The 17,166-nt window shown below is 43.2% G+C and overlaps 1 protein-coding gene and 1 long non-coding RNA gene across 2 annotated transcripts; one reads left to right on the top strand and one right to left on the bottom strand.

The window, feature by feature from the left end:
• The first annotated feature begins 5,872 nt into the window (after positions 1 to 5,872).
• Positions 5,873 to 8,322, top strand: LOC125554737 (uncharacterized). The gene is made up of 4 exons (XR_007304442.2): positions 5,873 to 6,365; positions 6,443 to 6,895; positions 7,026 to 7,313; positions 7,403 to 8,322. It is a non-coding gene; the product is annotated as an uncharacterized LOC125554737 (long non-coding RNA).
• A 617-nt stretch (positions 8,323 to 8,939) lies between these two features.
• Positions 8,940 to 12,619, bottom strand: LOC125546540 (uncharacterized). The gene is made up of 3 exons (XM_048710768.2): positions 11,875 to 12,619; positions 11,557 to 11,777; positions 8,940 to 9,786 (listed from the first exon to the last, which is right to left on the bottom strand). Exons 1-3 carry the CDS (start codon positions 12,500 to 12,502, stop codon positions 9,199 to 9,201), a joined length of 1,437 nt encoding a protein of 478 aa, XP_048566725.2. The 5' UTR covers positions 12,503 to 12,619; the 3' UTR covers positions 8,940 to 9,198.
• Between the last annotated feature and the right edge of the window lie 4,547 nt (positions 12,620 to 17,166).

Raw genomic sequence — 17,166 nt, 5'->3', positions numbered from 1 at the left:
AACTGTGGCAGGACATCTAACAGAAAGAGCAAGAACACATACGGGACAGCAGCAGCAGAAACACTGGACTTGGGGTCGACATCCTCTCCAGCCATGTCGTCGATGAGGTTGTCGACGTCAGGGAAGAAGTCGTCGTCGGGGAAGTAGTCGTCAGAGTCCGTGATGAAGTGGCCAGTAGTCGCGCGGAGCGCTCCCCAAAAACCTTATCACCCTTCTCCCGTACAGGACTCAAAAGGTGCGGTTCCGGAGGCCTACTGTCCCGACCTGCGGTGCACGCCGCAAGCCGAGATGAGGAAGATCGTAGCAGCAGCTCAGTGGGCAGGAACTTGGAGGCGAGAGTATTGCGTTGTTCTGGTGTATCTCTCTGGGAGGAGCGACCTCCCTTTTATAGGCACAAGAGACGGACGCGAACAGGCTGCGACGGGAAGTGAAGAAACAGAGGGAGACGAAGCGAACAGGCAGCGGCGGAAGAGACGCGTCGTTCGAATTCAGTGTCCACTACAGAAAACGTTTCAGCTCCCGCGTGACCTTTCGTATACCCGTCGTGCGTGGCAAAAACTTAGACATCGGCTCATTCCCGCAACCCGCGGCGCGTCGTGGCGAGGCGGGCGGCGGAGGAGGAGCGCGCGTGGATGTCCCTCTTGTTCTCACCCTCATACATGTGGAGAAAGAGCCTCCCTTATAAAGAGGCCCAACTCCCTCTAAACTAGCAATGTGGGACTAAACTTTAGTTCCACCTCTTGCCTTGCACGAATGGACTGCGTGGGCCTCTAGGATTTATTAGGAATTTCTGAAACTGCTATTGGGCTAGGCCCAAAATAGACAAAATTCCAGCAGCTTTTGGGGAAAAAGTTGAGTCAACTTTGGGGAAGAAGACCCCCTTATATAGTGGGGGAACAATCCAACCGTTACCCCCCAAAACAGCCCCGCAAAGGGCGGTACTACCGCAGGAGGCAACGATACTACCGCTGTGCTCAGCGGTACTACCGCTCCCCTAGGCGGTACTGCCGTGCAGTCTGGAGGGCAGGAGAGAGAGAGCAGGAGAGGGACCCAGTGCGGTACTGCCGCGGTGGTAGGGTAGTACTACCGCTCATGAGCGGCACTACCGCTCTACTGCCGTTGCTTAGTGCCGCACAATCCGACACGAGAAGCGACCCCCTCGAATCGACACGGTAGGAGCCTGGTAACGCATCGGTACTACGGCTGAGGACCCACCGGCGGTACTACCGCTGCGGAGCGGTACTGCCGCCTGTGACTCCTAAGCGTACTACCACTGGGCACCGCGGTACTACCGCTGGGACCAGACGAAGCACAAAGAAAGGGGGAAAGAGCTCTCCATTGAAGCGGGAAATCTCAGATGGTGTGAAAAGGAAGTGTACGTGTTGATTTCACCCTAGCCTTACCAAAGCGGACCCCCTCTTGATAGTACGGTGACTCCTACGGAACTAGTTCACCAAAATCGAAGCGAAAGAGCTACACCGTCTTGAATAACACTCCGAGGGGAAAGAAATCATCTTGTGCCAAAGGATGAATCTCTGAAATGCTCAAAGCACATGATTAGTCCGCAAACATGTTGTCATCAATCACCAAAACTACATCTAGAGAGATATGCCTTAACACCCAGCCACCAGGGTTCAAATCCTAATGCTTGCATTTATTTCAAAAAATAAAGAGGCAAATAGGGTTTTCCCCAACACGAGCCCGAAGGGAGAGATGTCGTCACCTAGTTGGGCGAAGGCTTAAGCATTTTTTTATTTTCTATTTGGTTAGTTTATTTTTATTATTTTTGAACATTATTATTCTTTTTAGAACCAGTTCAAACATTTGAAAGAAAAATTGGAATACCAAAATATTGTGTACAATTTTAAAAATATTCTGGAATTTCAAAAAATAATCATGTTTTTAAATTTTTTGTTCCAAATTTAATAAATTTTTGTGTTTAAAAAAAGTTCATAAATTTTAAAAAAGAAACGCAAATACTTTTATTTTATGGATAAATTTGAAAAGGCGAACATGTATTGATTTAAAAAAAATAAAAGTGCGTGAATTTTTAAAAGAAAAAAGAAATAATGAAAAAATGTAAAATAAACAAATAAATAACTGAAGAAAAAATAAAGAAATAGTAGAAAAAGACTTGTTCACTATAGTAAACCAGTCGCTGATGGATATTTCTTGTAGTGCAAGTTTCCTAGTTAGATACTGAAGCCTATCAGCTCTTGTCGCTAGCGACGAGCAGTCAGTAGCGAGAGCTACAACGTTCGATCCATCGCACTACCATTCTTTTTTCGGTGATTTTCCCTGATTTCCCACGCGACCTAAGGGCCGGCCTAGTCTGGCGGCCTGTGCATGGTGCCGTCTAATTGACGCTACTCCCCGAAAGTACGAAATTCCCTATTTGCCGCACGTCACGGCAAATAATCAGGCAATCGCACACACAATCGTAGGATGGGCCAACCCATCTGAGCGTTTGAGCACTGGTATTTCCTTCACTCTTTTAAAAAATGTTTAGAATTTCAAAATTTGTTCGTGTTTTAATAAAAGTTCAGCGTTTCAAAATTTTCTCATGTGAACAATTTTTTATAAAAATCATAATTTCTATTTCGCTATATTTTATAAATGAGTTCAGAATTTTAAAATGCGCTCTAGTTTTCCAAATATTGTTCGTGTTTTCAAAAAAATATTTTTTAGTAAATATTTTTCACAGGTTCAGAAAATGTTCATGTATTAAAAAACGTTAGTAGATTTCAGAAAATGTTTATCTTCTAAAAAAAGTAATTTCGGAAAACGTTTCTGTTTTAAAAAATTGTTCACATAACCTAAAAAATATTCAAAAATTTCAGTGAAATGCAGAATTTTGTAAACGTTGTTTCTAAACAAAAAATGCCGCTTCTGAATATGTTCATAACAAAAAACGCCGCTTCTGAATGTGTACCTAAGATACCTGTGCTGCCTTCGGAGAACATGGAGCTGGCCGATCGAGTGGCTAGCAGCTCCAATTAACTACAGTATGGGACCTGTTGGCTTAAGGCATGCAGGAACGTGGGAATTCATGGTATCATGAACGAGCTTTTTTCGTGGACAAACATACTTCCCGGTCTGTTTTTATGGATTCTTCACATGAGTATAGCCATATAGGGAATCTATACTCGAGCCTTTGACTTGGCCCCTGACAGGATAGGTGAGGAATCACTCTTGATCTGATCTATTTGGGCCTACAACTTCGCCAAAGCCGACTAGCATCCCTTTCCACTGCACATTTTTCGAACAAAGAAGACTACTAAACTAAAGTATGGAATTCTCTTTCCATGGTGAACTAGCCGTCCCATACCTTCATTTTGTCTCACGTGTGTTGAACATTGTCTTTCTCGGTTCTAATTTTACTGATGTAGGTAGGGTTGGGCAAGAAAGGGTCCCCTCTTGCCTATTATTAAGCGAGCCTTCAATTCCACCAGGGTCTTACGGTCTCATAGAGGGGGGACTACTTAACTAAAGAAGAATAGCGCTCTTTGTGTTTGTAAATAAAAGTAGGCGTGGAGAGGTTTTTGCGGGGAAACATGCAAGTCAAGTTTGTGGGGAGGCGGGCATCGACCGAACCTTATGAATATTCAGACTATAAACAGTTCCGATGAACAGTCACTCACTTTTAACGGTTATATGATTCCCAAAGATGATACAAAATTGAGTCAATCACGTTTATTAGAAGTTGACAATGGTGGTTGTACCAGCGAAACCCATCTACATATGATTATAACACCCGTTTGTACCTTCCTCATGTGTCAAATGTGATGTTGTACGTGGTTGTTCAAATCTTACCTCCATCTAGAGATTCGTGGAACTAATCATGCCTTTACGCCTACTTGTAGAAGCAGTGACTTTGAAAGACAATAACAATCAAACAATGTTCAAAACTTAACCCGCGAATAACAATCAGAATGTAATAGTTTCTGCTGCGTAAGGGACTCCGAGAGATTGTGTTTCTCTACTAATTTCATTTGACAATATGAAATTCTCAGTGTACGTCATGGTGAATGAAAGTAGCATAGTATGGGAGGGGCGATTTGGTGCCCGTGCCCAGCTGCTCCCGATATCTATGCCTTCCGTTCCTCGCTCGGGATCTGGAAAAGGAGGTCAGCCGTGTCAGACGCGGTCCGCTGGAAATTCGCATGGAGGTGAAATACGGTACGAAACAGGGCGCATGATATGGACCCGTAGATGTGGTTGGCGTCTGGTCCATGGACCAGGACGTTAATGTCTTTCCCGATCCATGGAACAGATAAGAGGAACAGGTCGTCAGGCGAAAAGTTGGGCCGTCACGGGTGCAATACACATGCTCGTGTTCTGCAAACCCTTGCCGCCCAACCACCCCCCACACCCTCAGTAAAAGTTGAGTTTAGGAGTTTAGGAGCTCCAATAAGGAGGGTGTCATGTATGGCTGGGCCATCCGGAAGGTCTTTCTTTAGTCCCTGTAAACATTGTGACGGGTTGAATAAAGCTTCGCGAGATTGCCTCAAAGAAAAAAAAAAGTAAAAGTTGAGGTGGCGGCGGCAGCACGCCCTCGACACCCTTCCCTCCGGTCGACTCCATCCGTCCGCCGCCGCCGCACCCCAGCGTAATGCCCGGCGAAGTTGTCCCTTGAGGTGACGCTAGCTAGGCTACGGCCGGAGCTGGCTGAGACAATGGAAGATGCGGGCATGGAGTTCCTCCTCGACGCTGTTGACAGGTAAATGATTCTGGATCCGATAAAAAATAGGACGGGAGTAGATTACATGTGGAATGACTGTCAATGGATGCCAATGGTCGCATCTATTTTGACAGGTTTCCCCTGCTTGAGGAATTCACGGACAGCCATGAGCAGCCGGATCCGGCTCCTCTGGTTTTGTTAGCGAATGGAGGAGCAGGAGCGAGCGGTCCAGGCTTATTCCAGTGCTAGCTCTGAATGTGGTCAGCAGGTTGGCGGCGACTGCAACGATGCTGCTCGCGCTGGGGTTCACCGACGGCACAAGTCGTCCCCGGCGAGGTCCACGCAATCTACTTACAGAATCAATCCCCAGGCCCCTGGATGGACAAAAATGTATGAAGAGAAGAAATCGTGGTTTCGTAGCATTCAGAAATTGTATTCGTAATCTTTTGAAAGCATGTGTTGGTGAAAATTTTAGAACATGGTTTCTATTTCAGACCTGAAATAGGCGAATAGGTAGTTAAGAACAAAAAAAGAAAATATGCCACCACGGCCCATTTGCATCACTGAAAGAAAATGTTAGAGATCTTACGTTAGTGAGTGAAAACCACAACATAGTTGATGCCGGTCTTATATCGATACTGAAGAAACGTTGAAATGCAGGTTAAGACTGGGTAGTGCGCCACCAGACCGGAGTCCGTGTCCACCTCGAATGAGTGCTTTGGAGCAGTCAATTCGGAAATACACGGAGAAACCAACAAAAAGTGTAATAAGACCTGAACTAGGATTGAGTTTTGATTCGTTGGGCGAAGCATACAGCTTTTACAATCTGTATTCGTGGGAAATTGGCTTTGGTATTAGATATGGCAAGAGCCGGTTGAATGCAGAGAGAACTAAATGCATGCAGGAGATCGTCTGCGGTTGTTCGGTAAGTTTTGAATTCCGTGTAGTTTTTTGTTTGAGATTCTAGATAAGTGTTCTGACCTTGCGATCTGTATGGACAACCTGAAGGGAAAGCCAGAGATGGAGAATAGCAGGTCGTGCAGGTGCGAGTGTCCAGCCTTGATTAGATTGCTACGCGTTGCGGATAACAGTTGGTATATTACTGAGCACCGTGAAAGCCACAACCACTCCATGTCACCGACGATGGGCGAGAAGGTGCACTGGCCCTCACACAAGCACACACTAAGGATTTGATAAAAGCAGATGAGGGAGAATAATGTGAATCTTGGTAAGGTGTGCAGCATAATTTGCAGCTATTTCGGATCAGTCGAGAAGCATTTACAAAAAGGACTCCAAGGAACATTTGCAGGGAGATAAGCCGTGAGCAGGCGGAGGATGATGTCCAGAAGACTTTGGAGGTGTTTGCGGACATTGTTAATGGTGACCCCGGTTTTACATACAAAGTTCCGGCAAAAAATAGGTAGTAAAGTGAAGAACGTCATGTGAACAAATGGGAGCAGCAGAATGCAGTACAGGTTCTTTGGGATGCCGTAACTTTCGACACCACTTACAGGAAGCCTGTACGACATGCCTTCTGGACTATTTGTTGGGATGAACAATCATTTTCAGAGTATAATTCTTGATGGTGTCTTGATGAGGGACGGATAAGAAGAGAGTTTCGAATGGGTGTTCTTGCAGTTCATGCAGATGATGGGAGGACCTTCTCCAAGGACTATTCTGATAGGTAAGTCATGGACAGCACGATACCCTTGTGTTGGTAAAAGTCACACTTCATGTATAGCTGACGACTTGTGTTTGCAGACCAAAACCGAGCCATGGAATTGGCCATAAAGAAGGTTTATCCAGGCACGGTGCACAGGTGGTGCAAATGGCATGTCCTGAAGAAAGCAAAGGAGATGTTAGGGCTGTTGCATACGAAGAAATCTGATTTTCAAGCTGAGTTCCACAAGGTTGTGAACTACATGTTAACCATAGATGAGTTCGAGGCAGGGGTATTTTGTTATATAAACACAATTTGAGGAACCATACATACATGACGCAGTTGTATGAGATTAGAGAAAAGTGGGGAAGTCGTACTTCGAGGGGGTTTTCTGCGCCAAGATGATGAGCACTCAACGCAGCGAAAGTGTGAATCACATGCTGAAGACCTACATGCCACCAGCGAGTCCAATGCACGTTTCTGTGAGGCAATACATGAGGCTGTAGTTTGATCGAGAGCGAGAGGATAGCTATGAGGAGAAGAGGACAATGATAGTAAGTAATTCGTTCCTTTAGTTTTTTAAGTTAAAAGACGGGAAGCATTTGTTTTATATCGAGATCGAGTAAATATAATGTCATTTGTTAGTACTGCTAACTCCGAGAAAATGCTCAATGGTATTGACAGGGTGGAGCAGTGAGGAGAACTAATTTGGCGATAGAGCGGTATGCAAGTAGGATATACACAAGAGCGATGTACGAAGAGTTTAGGCGCCTAGTAACCGAAGCTACTGCCTATAATGTCACCGAAAATAGAGAAGATGAGGAAATATCTTGCAGTCCACAACAATGCAGCCAAGAGAGAAAAATGGAGCAGATTGAGTATGAAGTGAACATAAATGATGACCAATGACAGTTTACATGTGAATGTGGTCAGTTCGAGCACACTGGGATGTTGTGCAGCCATGTTCCGAGGGTAAACTTCCGCAGCAAATTTTATCCTGATAGGATGAAAAATGTTTCTCGACAAAGCATAACTAATTGCTTATTTTTCCAACAACACAGGTGATGGAAATACTTCATCTCGAAGAGATCCCCGCTAAGCATATAGTGAAGCGGTGCACAAAGGACGCGAGGGACATACTGTCGCAACACCGGGCTCAGTATCAGAGAGACAACTCAGCTAACATGTCCTTTACCTGTAGACACTCGAAGCTGTACCTGAAAGCCATGGAGGTGGTGAGGATGGATGATGCGGGTGCGACAGCGTACGATCACCTATATGAAGGTTTGGACGCCCTGCTGGTGAGTGGTGCACCTTTGGCCGAGAAGAGGGTCGGCTTGGGTCTCCACGACCGAATGGCCGGCTTAACTCCTGGTACATTGCTTGGCAATGATGAGATAGCATATCTGGGTGGCGACGGTGCTGAAAAATGCATCAGTACTGGAAACTCTGTTAATGTGAATGGTCTGCACGGTCTAAAAGCACCGGATAAGCAGAGGGGAGTTGGAAGACCAACAAATAGTAGAGAAAAGGCATCGTAGGAGGGACTCAGTAGGCGAAAGTACTGGAAACTCTGTTAATGTGAATGGTCTGCACGGTCTAAAAGCACCGGATAAGCAGAGGGGAGTTGGAAGACCAACAAATAGTCGAGAAAAGGCATCGCACCGGATAAGCAGATGCGAAGGGCACAAACAAACTACATGCCCTGAGAGACGGGATGCCCTGAAGAAACCACGAAAGCCCGGTAGATGCAAGAATTGTGGTATGGAAGGGCACCGGCGGACCACATGCACAAGGCCTTTGGGTGTTACTGAGAAATGAGGACTGAATTTCGAGAGGAGCGATGATGACTTTGCTGATGAAAAAAAAACTTCTGCTTGTGTAATATGAAGTTTCCTTAATTTATGAAATGGAACTGCTTTCTTGAACGTGTTGGTTGCTTTTTTACCTGGGTATAAGCATATATGTATTGCAAAATGTCTCATAAGAGTTGCTGCGTGCTAGATTTGGTCTTGGGCTGTAGACATTTGTCTAACATGCATCCATGTACCGATCTTGTTTGTGAGCACGACGCACGTTCAAAATTCGAATTGCTGAATGGAAGTAAAAGAGCTCCAGTGGCAAGTGGCGTGTGTGGCTGACATGGTCGTCACTATAAGAGTGGGAGGCTGGCAACCCCGTTTTGAACAGGATTAGCACTGGATCTACTTGCATCAGGAGAAGCAATGATTACCGTCCCTCTACAAGAAGTGTTTAGTGACTGACGGAAACTGCATACTGTTTCCATTTCCATGCACCTTTAAGCAATGATTACCGTCCCTCTACTTTTAAGTGTCCTTCATTTGCGCCATCTCCAGGCCAAACGAGACCAAGACCACAAATTGGCATTGCTTCTCTCAATGCAAGAATCGTTGATCGAGACAATTTACTATTACTATGAAAAAAACAGCAAATAAAATCTAGTCCTCCCTTGATCCAAATTAATTGACATACACTTAATACAACTTTAGTACTACAAATTTATACCAACAATTGTGCATCAATTAATATGGATCGGAGGGAGCAACTTAATGTGCCCACATTACATAGTCAAGTATATCTTAATCTGCCAACATTACATGGTCAAATCAAACTTAACTTGTCCACATTACATAGTCAAGTACTCCATAGTACTTAATCTGCCCACATTACATAGTCAAATCTATCTTAATCTGCCCACGTTACATATAATATAGTACTTGACACTAATCTAACGAGGATAAAGGTACCCCTAACAACACACATCACTCCAGAAATAACAGCTTCACTGCATAACATTAAACACAAACACACATCACCCCAAGCCATTACATCCTCCCTAGACCATAGCCGGGACAAGAGACCATGCGATGGTGACCTCCAGCTTACAAGAGCGAACTTGAAGCATACGCGTGCTTCTGGAGGCTTCCCTGGCTTTGAATGCTTTAGAATCTCCCTCAACAGTTTGATCCTCCAAACCATTTGCCATGACAGAGACTCTCAGCATTCCATCAGCTTCGACAGACAAAACACGGCGTGAAAGCTGTATCGTGCCATCAGCTGCAACTGGCAGTTTATCGAAAGCAAGCAACTTGATTTCTATGTCACTGATACTGGCGGTACGGGCAGAAATTAGACCTCCAAAGCCTTCTGGCCATTCCCCATCGACAACTCTGACACTGATGGTGGCCTCCACAGATTCAGCCATGTCACCCAATGTCAATTCCACTGTGCTAAGCTTGCTAGTTTCGACACGTTTAAACATGTACGATTCACGACAGCCAGACTCACGACAATTAACAACTAGATAGCTCAAAGCTCTATCCTCAGATTCAGTTCTGCCCTTCACTCGCAAGTCAACCTCAAAGAACACAGGATCCACAACCACAACAGCACGGGTAGGACCTGTCAGTGTCAGGTATCGATTCTGCATGCAAAATTTACAAAACAAATTATGTGTTATTTATCGAAAAATACAACTGGAACGACTGGATTGGAAGAAAACCAATATATGCTGACACCAAGGAACAATGCATCCATGGAGAAGTAATCCATTTATCAAGCTAAACTTATCAATAAGAGCTTGAAGTAAATATCTTTTGGTAGCAAACACTAAAAGGCAGACTTTGCCAAGACTGTAACAGCAAATAAGTTCGAATTGGGTCAGCAAGCATTGTTGATCTTCAAAACCCTCATGTTTTGAAGAACCAATTTAAACTAACAATATGTATATATACTAAAGCAAAAGGAGAGGCAAACATTGAACAGCATAATCAAAACATATACTAGGAAACTGTACACAGGATGCAAACGATTTAGAGACAAACAATATTTTTTTGCTAAGGGGTGCATATACTCTAAAGCAATTTTCTAAAGAGATTCCTTTGCCAATAGATTGAAAACAGTGCTAAAACATTTGCAAGCAGAATTTCACAGGAGAACACAAGAAATTATCAAGTACAAAAAAAAATAGAATACTGGTGACTGGTCTCAAACAAACTGGAGGAGGAAAGAGACTCAAGAATCTGCCTATCCGCTGTGGGGACACATTGTCAAGGGCCAATTATTTTCATAGGGAAACAGTAAAGAGAGGGTAAAAAGTGCAGTCACTATTCCCCTATATCGGCCTGGAAGAAATTTACACAAACTTGACATTTGAAATGCACAAAGATTATACTCGAACCCGTAAGTCAACTCAAACAAAATTGAACACCATGCAAGCATACATGTGATTTCATGTCGTTGATTTCTTATGTGGCATCCTTTAAGAACTTAGAATTTTTTGCAGAAAAAGAAAAGGAATGATTCCCACTTACACTAGTATACTTATAATACTCCATGGATTGATCATTTGGTATGATTTCTCATAACCATTGGCAATAGCTACTACTCCCTCTCTTCCGGTTTATAGGGCTCAATTCAAAAATCTCACCAACCAAGGTGAAACAATCAAATTGAGTAAAACGGAAAAACTAAAAATTTGAGACTTATAAAACAGAAAAACTAAAATTTCAAGATAAGCCCTATAAACCGGACGAGGTAGTACCATTTTTTTCGTGAAGCTATTTCCTAGTAACAATCAGGTTTACAATGGCTGGTTTAGAATCACCTAGTTCATGCATGGAACTTGGTAGCAATATCACGGACCCCCGCAAACTAATACTCCCTCCATTCCTAAATACAAGTCTTTTAGAGATGTCAATATGGATTACATATGGATGTATATAGACGTAGTTTAGAGTGTAGATTCACTCATTTTGCTCCGTATGTAGTCCATATTGGTATCTCTAAAAAAACTAATATTTAGGAACGGAAGGAGCATATCTGTATTGATATGAATTATTAACTGTAATCATAGTTCAGAGAAACCAAAAGCCACTGATGTTAACATATGCCGAGGGTATGTATATTTCATCTCCGCAAAGCCTAAAATAAGTAATTTAAATCTCTAATATCATCATATATCTCCCAATAGCCCAGTACATTTGTATATTATTTGAAGTCATGTGAAAACCAGAACAAATAGTGTTCACAGAGGTAACATAGGCACCAAATAACAGTAGAGAGTAATTTCATCATATATCTCCCAATAGCCCAGTACATTTGTATATAATTTGAAGTCATGTGAATACCAGAACAAATAATGTTCACAGAGGTAACATAGGCACCAAATAACTGTCGAGACGAATATACAAACCTCACTGTCGATGGTTTGGCAGTTATCCCTTTGACGGCCAAAGATAATGTTGCGATTGTGATCCAATGAGTCGCGTGCGGCAACGATACCAAAGACATGCAGCGGCCACCCCAATTCCTCTGTGATGGCTGCTACTTTGACCGAAAAGACCTGCAGAGTTCGGATGGGGTACACATCTTGCGGAGGCTTCTCGTCCGTGTAAAGCATGGGTTGGATAAGCGCTGCAGATTGATGTCAATCGATCAAGACTATTTGGTTAGATATTTCCAAGAGCAATTGATCAGAAGGTAGATAGGGGGAAGATTTGGGTTTGCTTACTGATATCCTCCCATTTACCGAAGGAGCCGGCCCATAGAAGATCCCAGAATTCACGGTAGTCCTTGGCTTGTTCGGCCAGCCAGTCGGTAGGATCTTTTGGCTCCAGCTTCATGGCCTCCACATTTTCAGCCATCCACTGGTCCGAGATCCTGATTGCCTCGGGATCTCCCGTGGCGATCCACTTGATGACGGCGTCCAGCTCCCCCTTCCGATCCTGGTTCATGTGCGCCTCCTCCCCCTTGGCTCTGTACATGGCTGCCGCCGCGACGTCTTCCTCGGTCATCGTCTTGGTCTTATAATGGGGGCCCTCCCCGCTCTCCACTCCCACAAGCTTGGCAATCTTTGCGTTTAGAATCTTTTTTGTCCTCGCCAGATTCGATTTCGCTGTACTGATCGACTCCACTTGCCCCTCTTCGTTGTCGCTCTCCTCCACCGGATCCTCCGCCGCCGCCGCCGCCTTCTTCGAGCCTACTCCCGCCGCCGTCTTCCTTTTCTTCATTTCGCCGCCGGAACCACTCTCCCTTCTCTCCGTCTCCTCCTCCGCTTCCTCCTCCTCCAAGAACGCCTCCATCCTATCAGCCCAGTAAAGCTCAATGTAAGAATCGATTTCTGCCTGCGTCTCCGCCATCGCCGCTCTCCTGACGGAAGAAAACCCTAGATCGATCTATCTTCTACTCCGTACTACAGCTTCCTCAGGGTGGGGGTGGGGGATTTTCCTTTGGGATGAGGCCAGCTTGGGGGTTCGGGGTTGGGCAATACTTAGGGCCTATTCGGTTCACAGTTTTTTACAGGAAATCTGCAGGAATCGGTATTCCAGAGGATTTTGGACCAACCGGCCATTCGGATCACAGGAAATGCTAGTTCAGTTTCCTCCGGAATACTGCTCTAGCCAGGTGATCCTACAGGAAATAGTAAATCCAGTCGGAGCTCATGTTTCACGTATGCCCGAGAAAGATCAATCACTTCCCAAATAATTTATTCCATAGCCAGATGTTTTACCTAAGAGAATCACTATGCAGCCAAATTTTTTTTTCATAAAGTTATGCTTTGAGCACCCCTTATGGAACGGCTTCCTCTGCTCTTCCAACGCCGTACCGAACGTCCAGCTCTTCTGTTTTCCTCCGGTTTTGAATCCTCAGTTTTGCACCTCTGTTCCTTTCTCATTCCTATGGGTTTCTCCATTCCTACGTTTCATATTCCTGTGAACCGAATAGGCCCTTAACATGCCGGGTATTCGGTTGGGCTTCTCTGGCCAGCCCGCCTATACTTGGGTCGATTTGGATCCGAAAGCCCAATCACCGCCCCGTCCCTGATAGGAAAACTTCTTCTTCTGTAGCTCAAAAAAAAAGGAAAACTTCTTCTTTTGACATTATATATATACACCGCCTCTTTTTTACTCTCCCCTCAAAAAATATCTACTCCATTATTTACTTAAAATAATAATAATAATAATATACACCGCCTCTTTTTGCAGGGGGACTTTCAATCTATTCATTAACTGCCATGGCAGTACAAAAAATGCCAGAAATAATAAAAATTACATCCAGGCCCGTAGACTACCGAGCAACGATTACAAACACTGGATCGAGCCGAAGGCGTGCTGTCGCCATTGTCCCTACCTCACCCGAGTCGGGCAAAACTTGTTGTCCTCCCTCAGTTACGGAGTAGGAACCCTTCATCGGCAAGGCCCGAGATCCACCGCGCCTCCATAGCACTAAGGCCTCAGGAGACGAGGCGCGTCGGTGGCGGCGCCGATGGGAGGCGAAGAAGCCATAGTTCCCTAGGCGGTCATGAGAAAAGGCCAAGAGATATGCTCATTACACCACCTCTTTATTCATTTGCGATCAATGTTGCATCCTTTAGAAGCAATAGGGTAATAGCTGGTGGTGCATCAGCGTTGATGATTTTGCTAAAATAGCACCCTCATGAGCTACAAAGTTTGCCTCTCTATAATAGTGTTCTAGATAATATGTAGGAACTCAAATATGATAATAGTCAGCAAAATTGATTGCCCCAGTTCCTACAAATATGCTACCTTCATTCATACTTATATGGCTTCCATAGTATTTGAGTTAATGATCAGTTGATTGCATCCAATAGACCGGCCAAGTTATACGCCATATTTAAAAGTTGTAACTTCTATTGATAAATGTTGATACGTCTTAAATGTATCTACTTTTTTAGGCATGTTTGCTTGTTTTGCTCTCTAACTTGCGTAATTTTGAATAAAACTAATTCAGACTGGCGTTATTTTCAACACAACTCCCTCATGGAGTTATTTTGTGCAAAAGTAAAGTTTTTGGATTTTTTTGGGGAAAATACCCAAATTACCTTCGGATGAAAATTTTGGGACCTTATGCCCTCCCTTGGCATATAATTATCTTCCATCCTGAAACCCTTAACAATTTCTCTTTTAGGATTTTTCATGACACGAAGTTGTCGCCACCTTGTATTTGGCACTATATACACTAACAAGGTTAAAGTTGTCGCATGACACACCCGTCAATCCGTCATTGAACAACGCTAAAGCAATGTAATGTTTAGACTTGAAAAGCTAATTGAATTGGACTATATAAACTGATTAATTACAATACACTGTGGGTCGCATTTGTTATCCTTAGTAGTTTGCTAGCTCGACCAAAACAGAAATACATATAGTTTCTTTAGAAAACTACTAGCCATTATTTAGTTTAAGAGATCTGCCAAAAAATTAATAGTACTTTAGAAATAAGGTATACACAAACTTACGCCCTAGTTAACATCTTTGCTATCACATATGATTTTTCAATGTAACATTTTTTTAGGTGTGGTTGAATTGATAACCCAACCGCTAAGGCTTATAAATATTTTTTGCCTCTCCTTATATCAAATCAATAAATTTAAGTTGATACTTTCCTCAAAGACTGTTGCGATCTCCTACACTTGTGAGTTATCAAGACTATTTTCTCGCACCATTGCGGGAGAGCATAACTCTATTTATAAGTTCACTTGGAGAGTTATTTGTTTTCTGAATTTAGTTCTCCATCATGGGGAAGCAAGATCATTTCTTCCAAGACAAGACAAGGTACATACTTATGTACTGGTTCTACATTTGATTTACCTACTGTGTTTAAGTCGACTTGTGATATACCACCACCACCATCACCAAAACCACTATCAAACACACACCCTTCACATTCCGATATGTCACATGTAGTTGATACTACTTGTGCTTCTCATGAAAATTATGATGATGCTTCTAATATGCTTGATATTTTTGTTCCACTTGGAGATCTTTTAGCCTCGTATTGCTAAAGCTAAAGAACTTGAGAATGTTAAAAACTTGAAACATCAAATGTCACACGTACTAAGCGATATAAATTGGTCTACCCACTACGCCTGTAGAACTTGATGAAGAATTCACTAGAGAAATTATAGCTTACGATGATGAAGCTGGGTCGATGGTATGATTGAACTATTAAAAAAACTTCTGAAACACTTTTGTTCCTGATACTAAGTTTGGTACCTCTCATATATGCATAAAAGATAATGGTTATGAATTATATATTTAACTCGAGATAATTACTTTGGTTGAATTTGATCCTTTCCATAGCTATGAAAATGAAAAGGCACTTGATCACTTCACTAAGATCAACTCAATTGTTGGTATCCTTGTTAAGAAAGATGCGAATAGGGAATATTTAATAACCAATATATTTCCTTTTTGATTATAAGATTATGCGGAGGAGTGGTATAATAGTTTGAAGCCTAGGAGTTTCCCCACTCCGCAAGAGTGGTATAATATCAGATGAATGATTAATGTAACACACATACAAATCCAAACTAGGGTTCGCTGTTACGAAGAGATGGATGATGAAGGGATTGATGCTGAAGATGTGGATGACAATGATGATGAAGATCGATGTCGGAGTCTCTGAAGTGATGGCATAGTGGTGCCCTTTTGATAATTCCCCCTCTGGATTCCTTCCAGAGGTCCAGAGGTTAGGTTTTCTACTTCTAGTTTGTAGTTCTGGCCTCTATGTTCATCCTTTTTAGATCCGATGAGGTTGAAGTAGTAAGCCAAGGAGTGGCGGCACCGTACGATACGAGTGTCTATGCTTGTTTCACATACCATCTTCTCCTCTGTAACATCATGTGCGGTTGGTTTTCCTCCCACGTGATCTTCTATTTGTATGGAAGGTTATTATGACGTCAATTAGCATGATTTTGACCCCAAAATAGATAATATCCTTCTCATTTAAGATCATGGTAAAATCACTTAAAATGGTGCATGAGCATGGTGAAGTTCTAAAAATCCTATGACTATTATGGAAAAATTAAGGAACAAAAAGTGATGCAAAATGGACAAAACAATTAGAGTGGTGACCCATCTGCCTCATTTTATTTTCCTTCAGATCTATTTCCATTTAGGCATTGACGAGGTGGCGGCGGCTATTGCATAATGGAATTAGGCCTCTCAAGTTTCTTTGTAGCTCGACGACATCCGATCAGCATCGATGAAGGGCCCGTGAGAGTTTGTATCCCCTAATTTGTTGGTGCGTTGACTTTGACATCTTTTTCGCGTTGTTCTGCGACATGGTTTGATTTCTCCAACTCTCTAAACCATTGGTGATGGATTGCAAGGTTGTGCTGCGTGAGGTGGTGCTCCAACCGATGTTGCTTCAACGATTTAGATCTCGTCCCAATGGATGAGTAGGTATTGGCATCTTCAAAGCCTGATATGATGATCCAATGGCTGTCTTCCCCAACAACAACAGGCTTGATGTGATAACATTGTCCTTTGGCATTTCTAGGTGCCCCTATCTTTTATTGCTGGTTCAATGTAATTTTCAATCTCCAACAGGTGACTGTACAAGAAGGCCAGTGTAATTTTGAGTATAATTTTATTCTTTTTACTGATCGTATTGTGTTCAGTTGACTGTTCATTGTATCCTTTTTTGCTTTGATATTAACCAAATCTAAGATGTGCATGGTATATTTATATTGAAAAAGAAAGAACATAAAGAAAAGAAACGAACGACTGAGCGAGGAACATATCAAATTGATGGAATTTTGGCAGGGTCGAGCGATGGATGCGAGTGCTCCTGCTCAGGATGGGAATGGGCCGGGTTGGCCCGCAGAGTCGCTGACTCGATCAAAAAAAAATTAAGGCCAATGGGTCATATGGATCGGTCTTAAACAAGATTCGGATCAATAGAGCCGGCACTGGGTGACCCAACGGGTCAGTTGGGTCGGCCCACCTTATAGTCTTATGTCTCACAAAAGATGCAATCTCCGTTGCGCTGATGTTGT

Source organism: Triticum urartu, chromosome 1A, assembly GCF_056163025.1.
Source record: "Triticum urartu cultivar PI428250 chromosome 1A, HENAU_Tu73, whole genome shotgun sequence".
Lineage (NCBI taxonomy): Eukaryota > Viridiplantae > Streptophyta > Magnoliopsida > Poales > Poaceae > Triticum > Triticum urartu.
This window is presented reverse-complemented; position numbering and strand designations above follow the sequence as displayed.

Excerpts from the sequence above, each read along its gene's own strand:
- LOC125546540 (XM_048710768.2), bottom strand. The coding sequence starts at position 12,502 with ATGGCGGAGACGCAGGCAGAAATCGATTCTTACATTGAGCTTTACTGG. Across the intron at positions 11,778-11,874 it reads CGGTAAATGGGAGGATATCA|CGCTTATCCAACCCATGCTT; the intron begins GTAAGCAAACCC and ends ATCAATCTGCAG. Across the intron at positions 9,787-11,556 it reads GCCAAACCATCGACAGTGAG|AATCGATACCTGACACTGAC; the intron begins GTTTGTATATTC and ends TTTTGCATGCAG.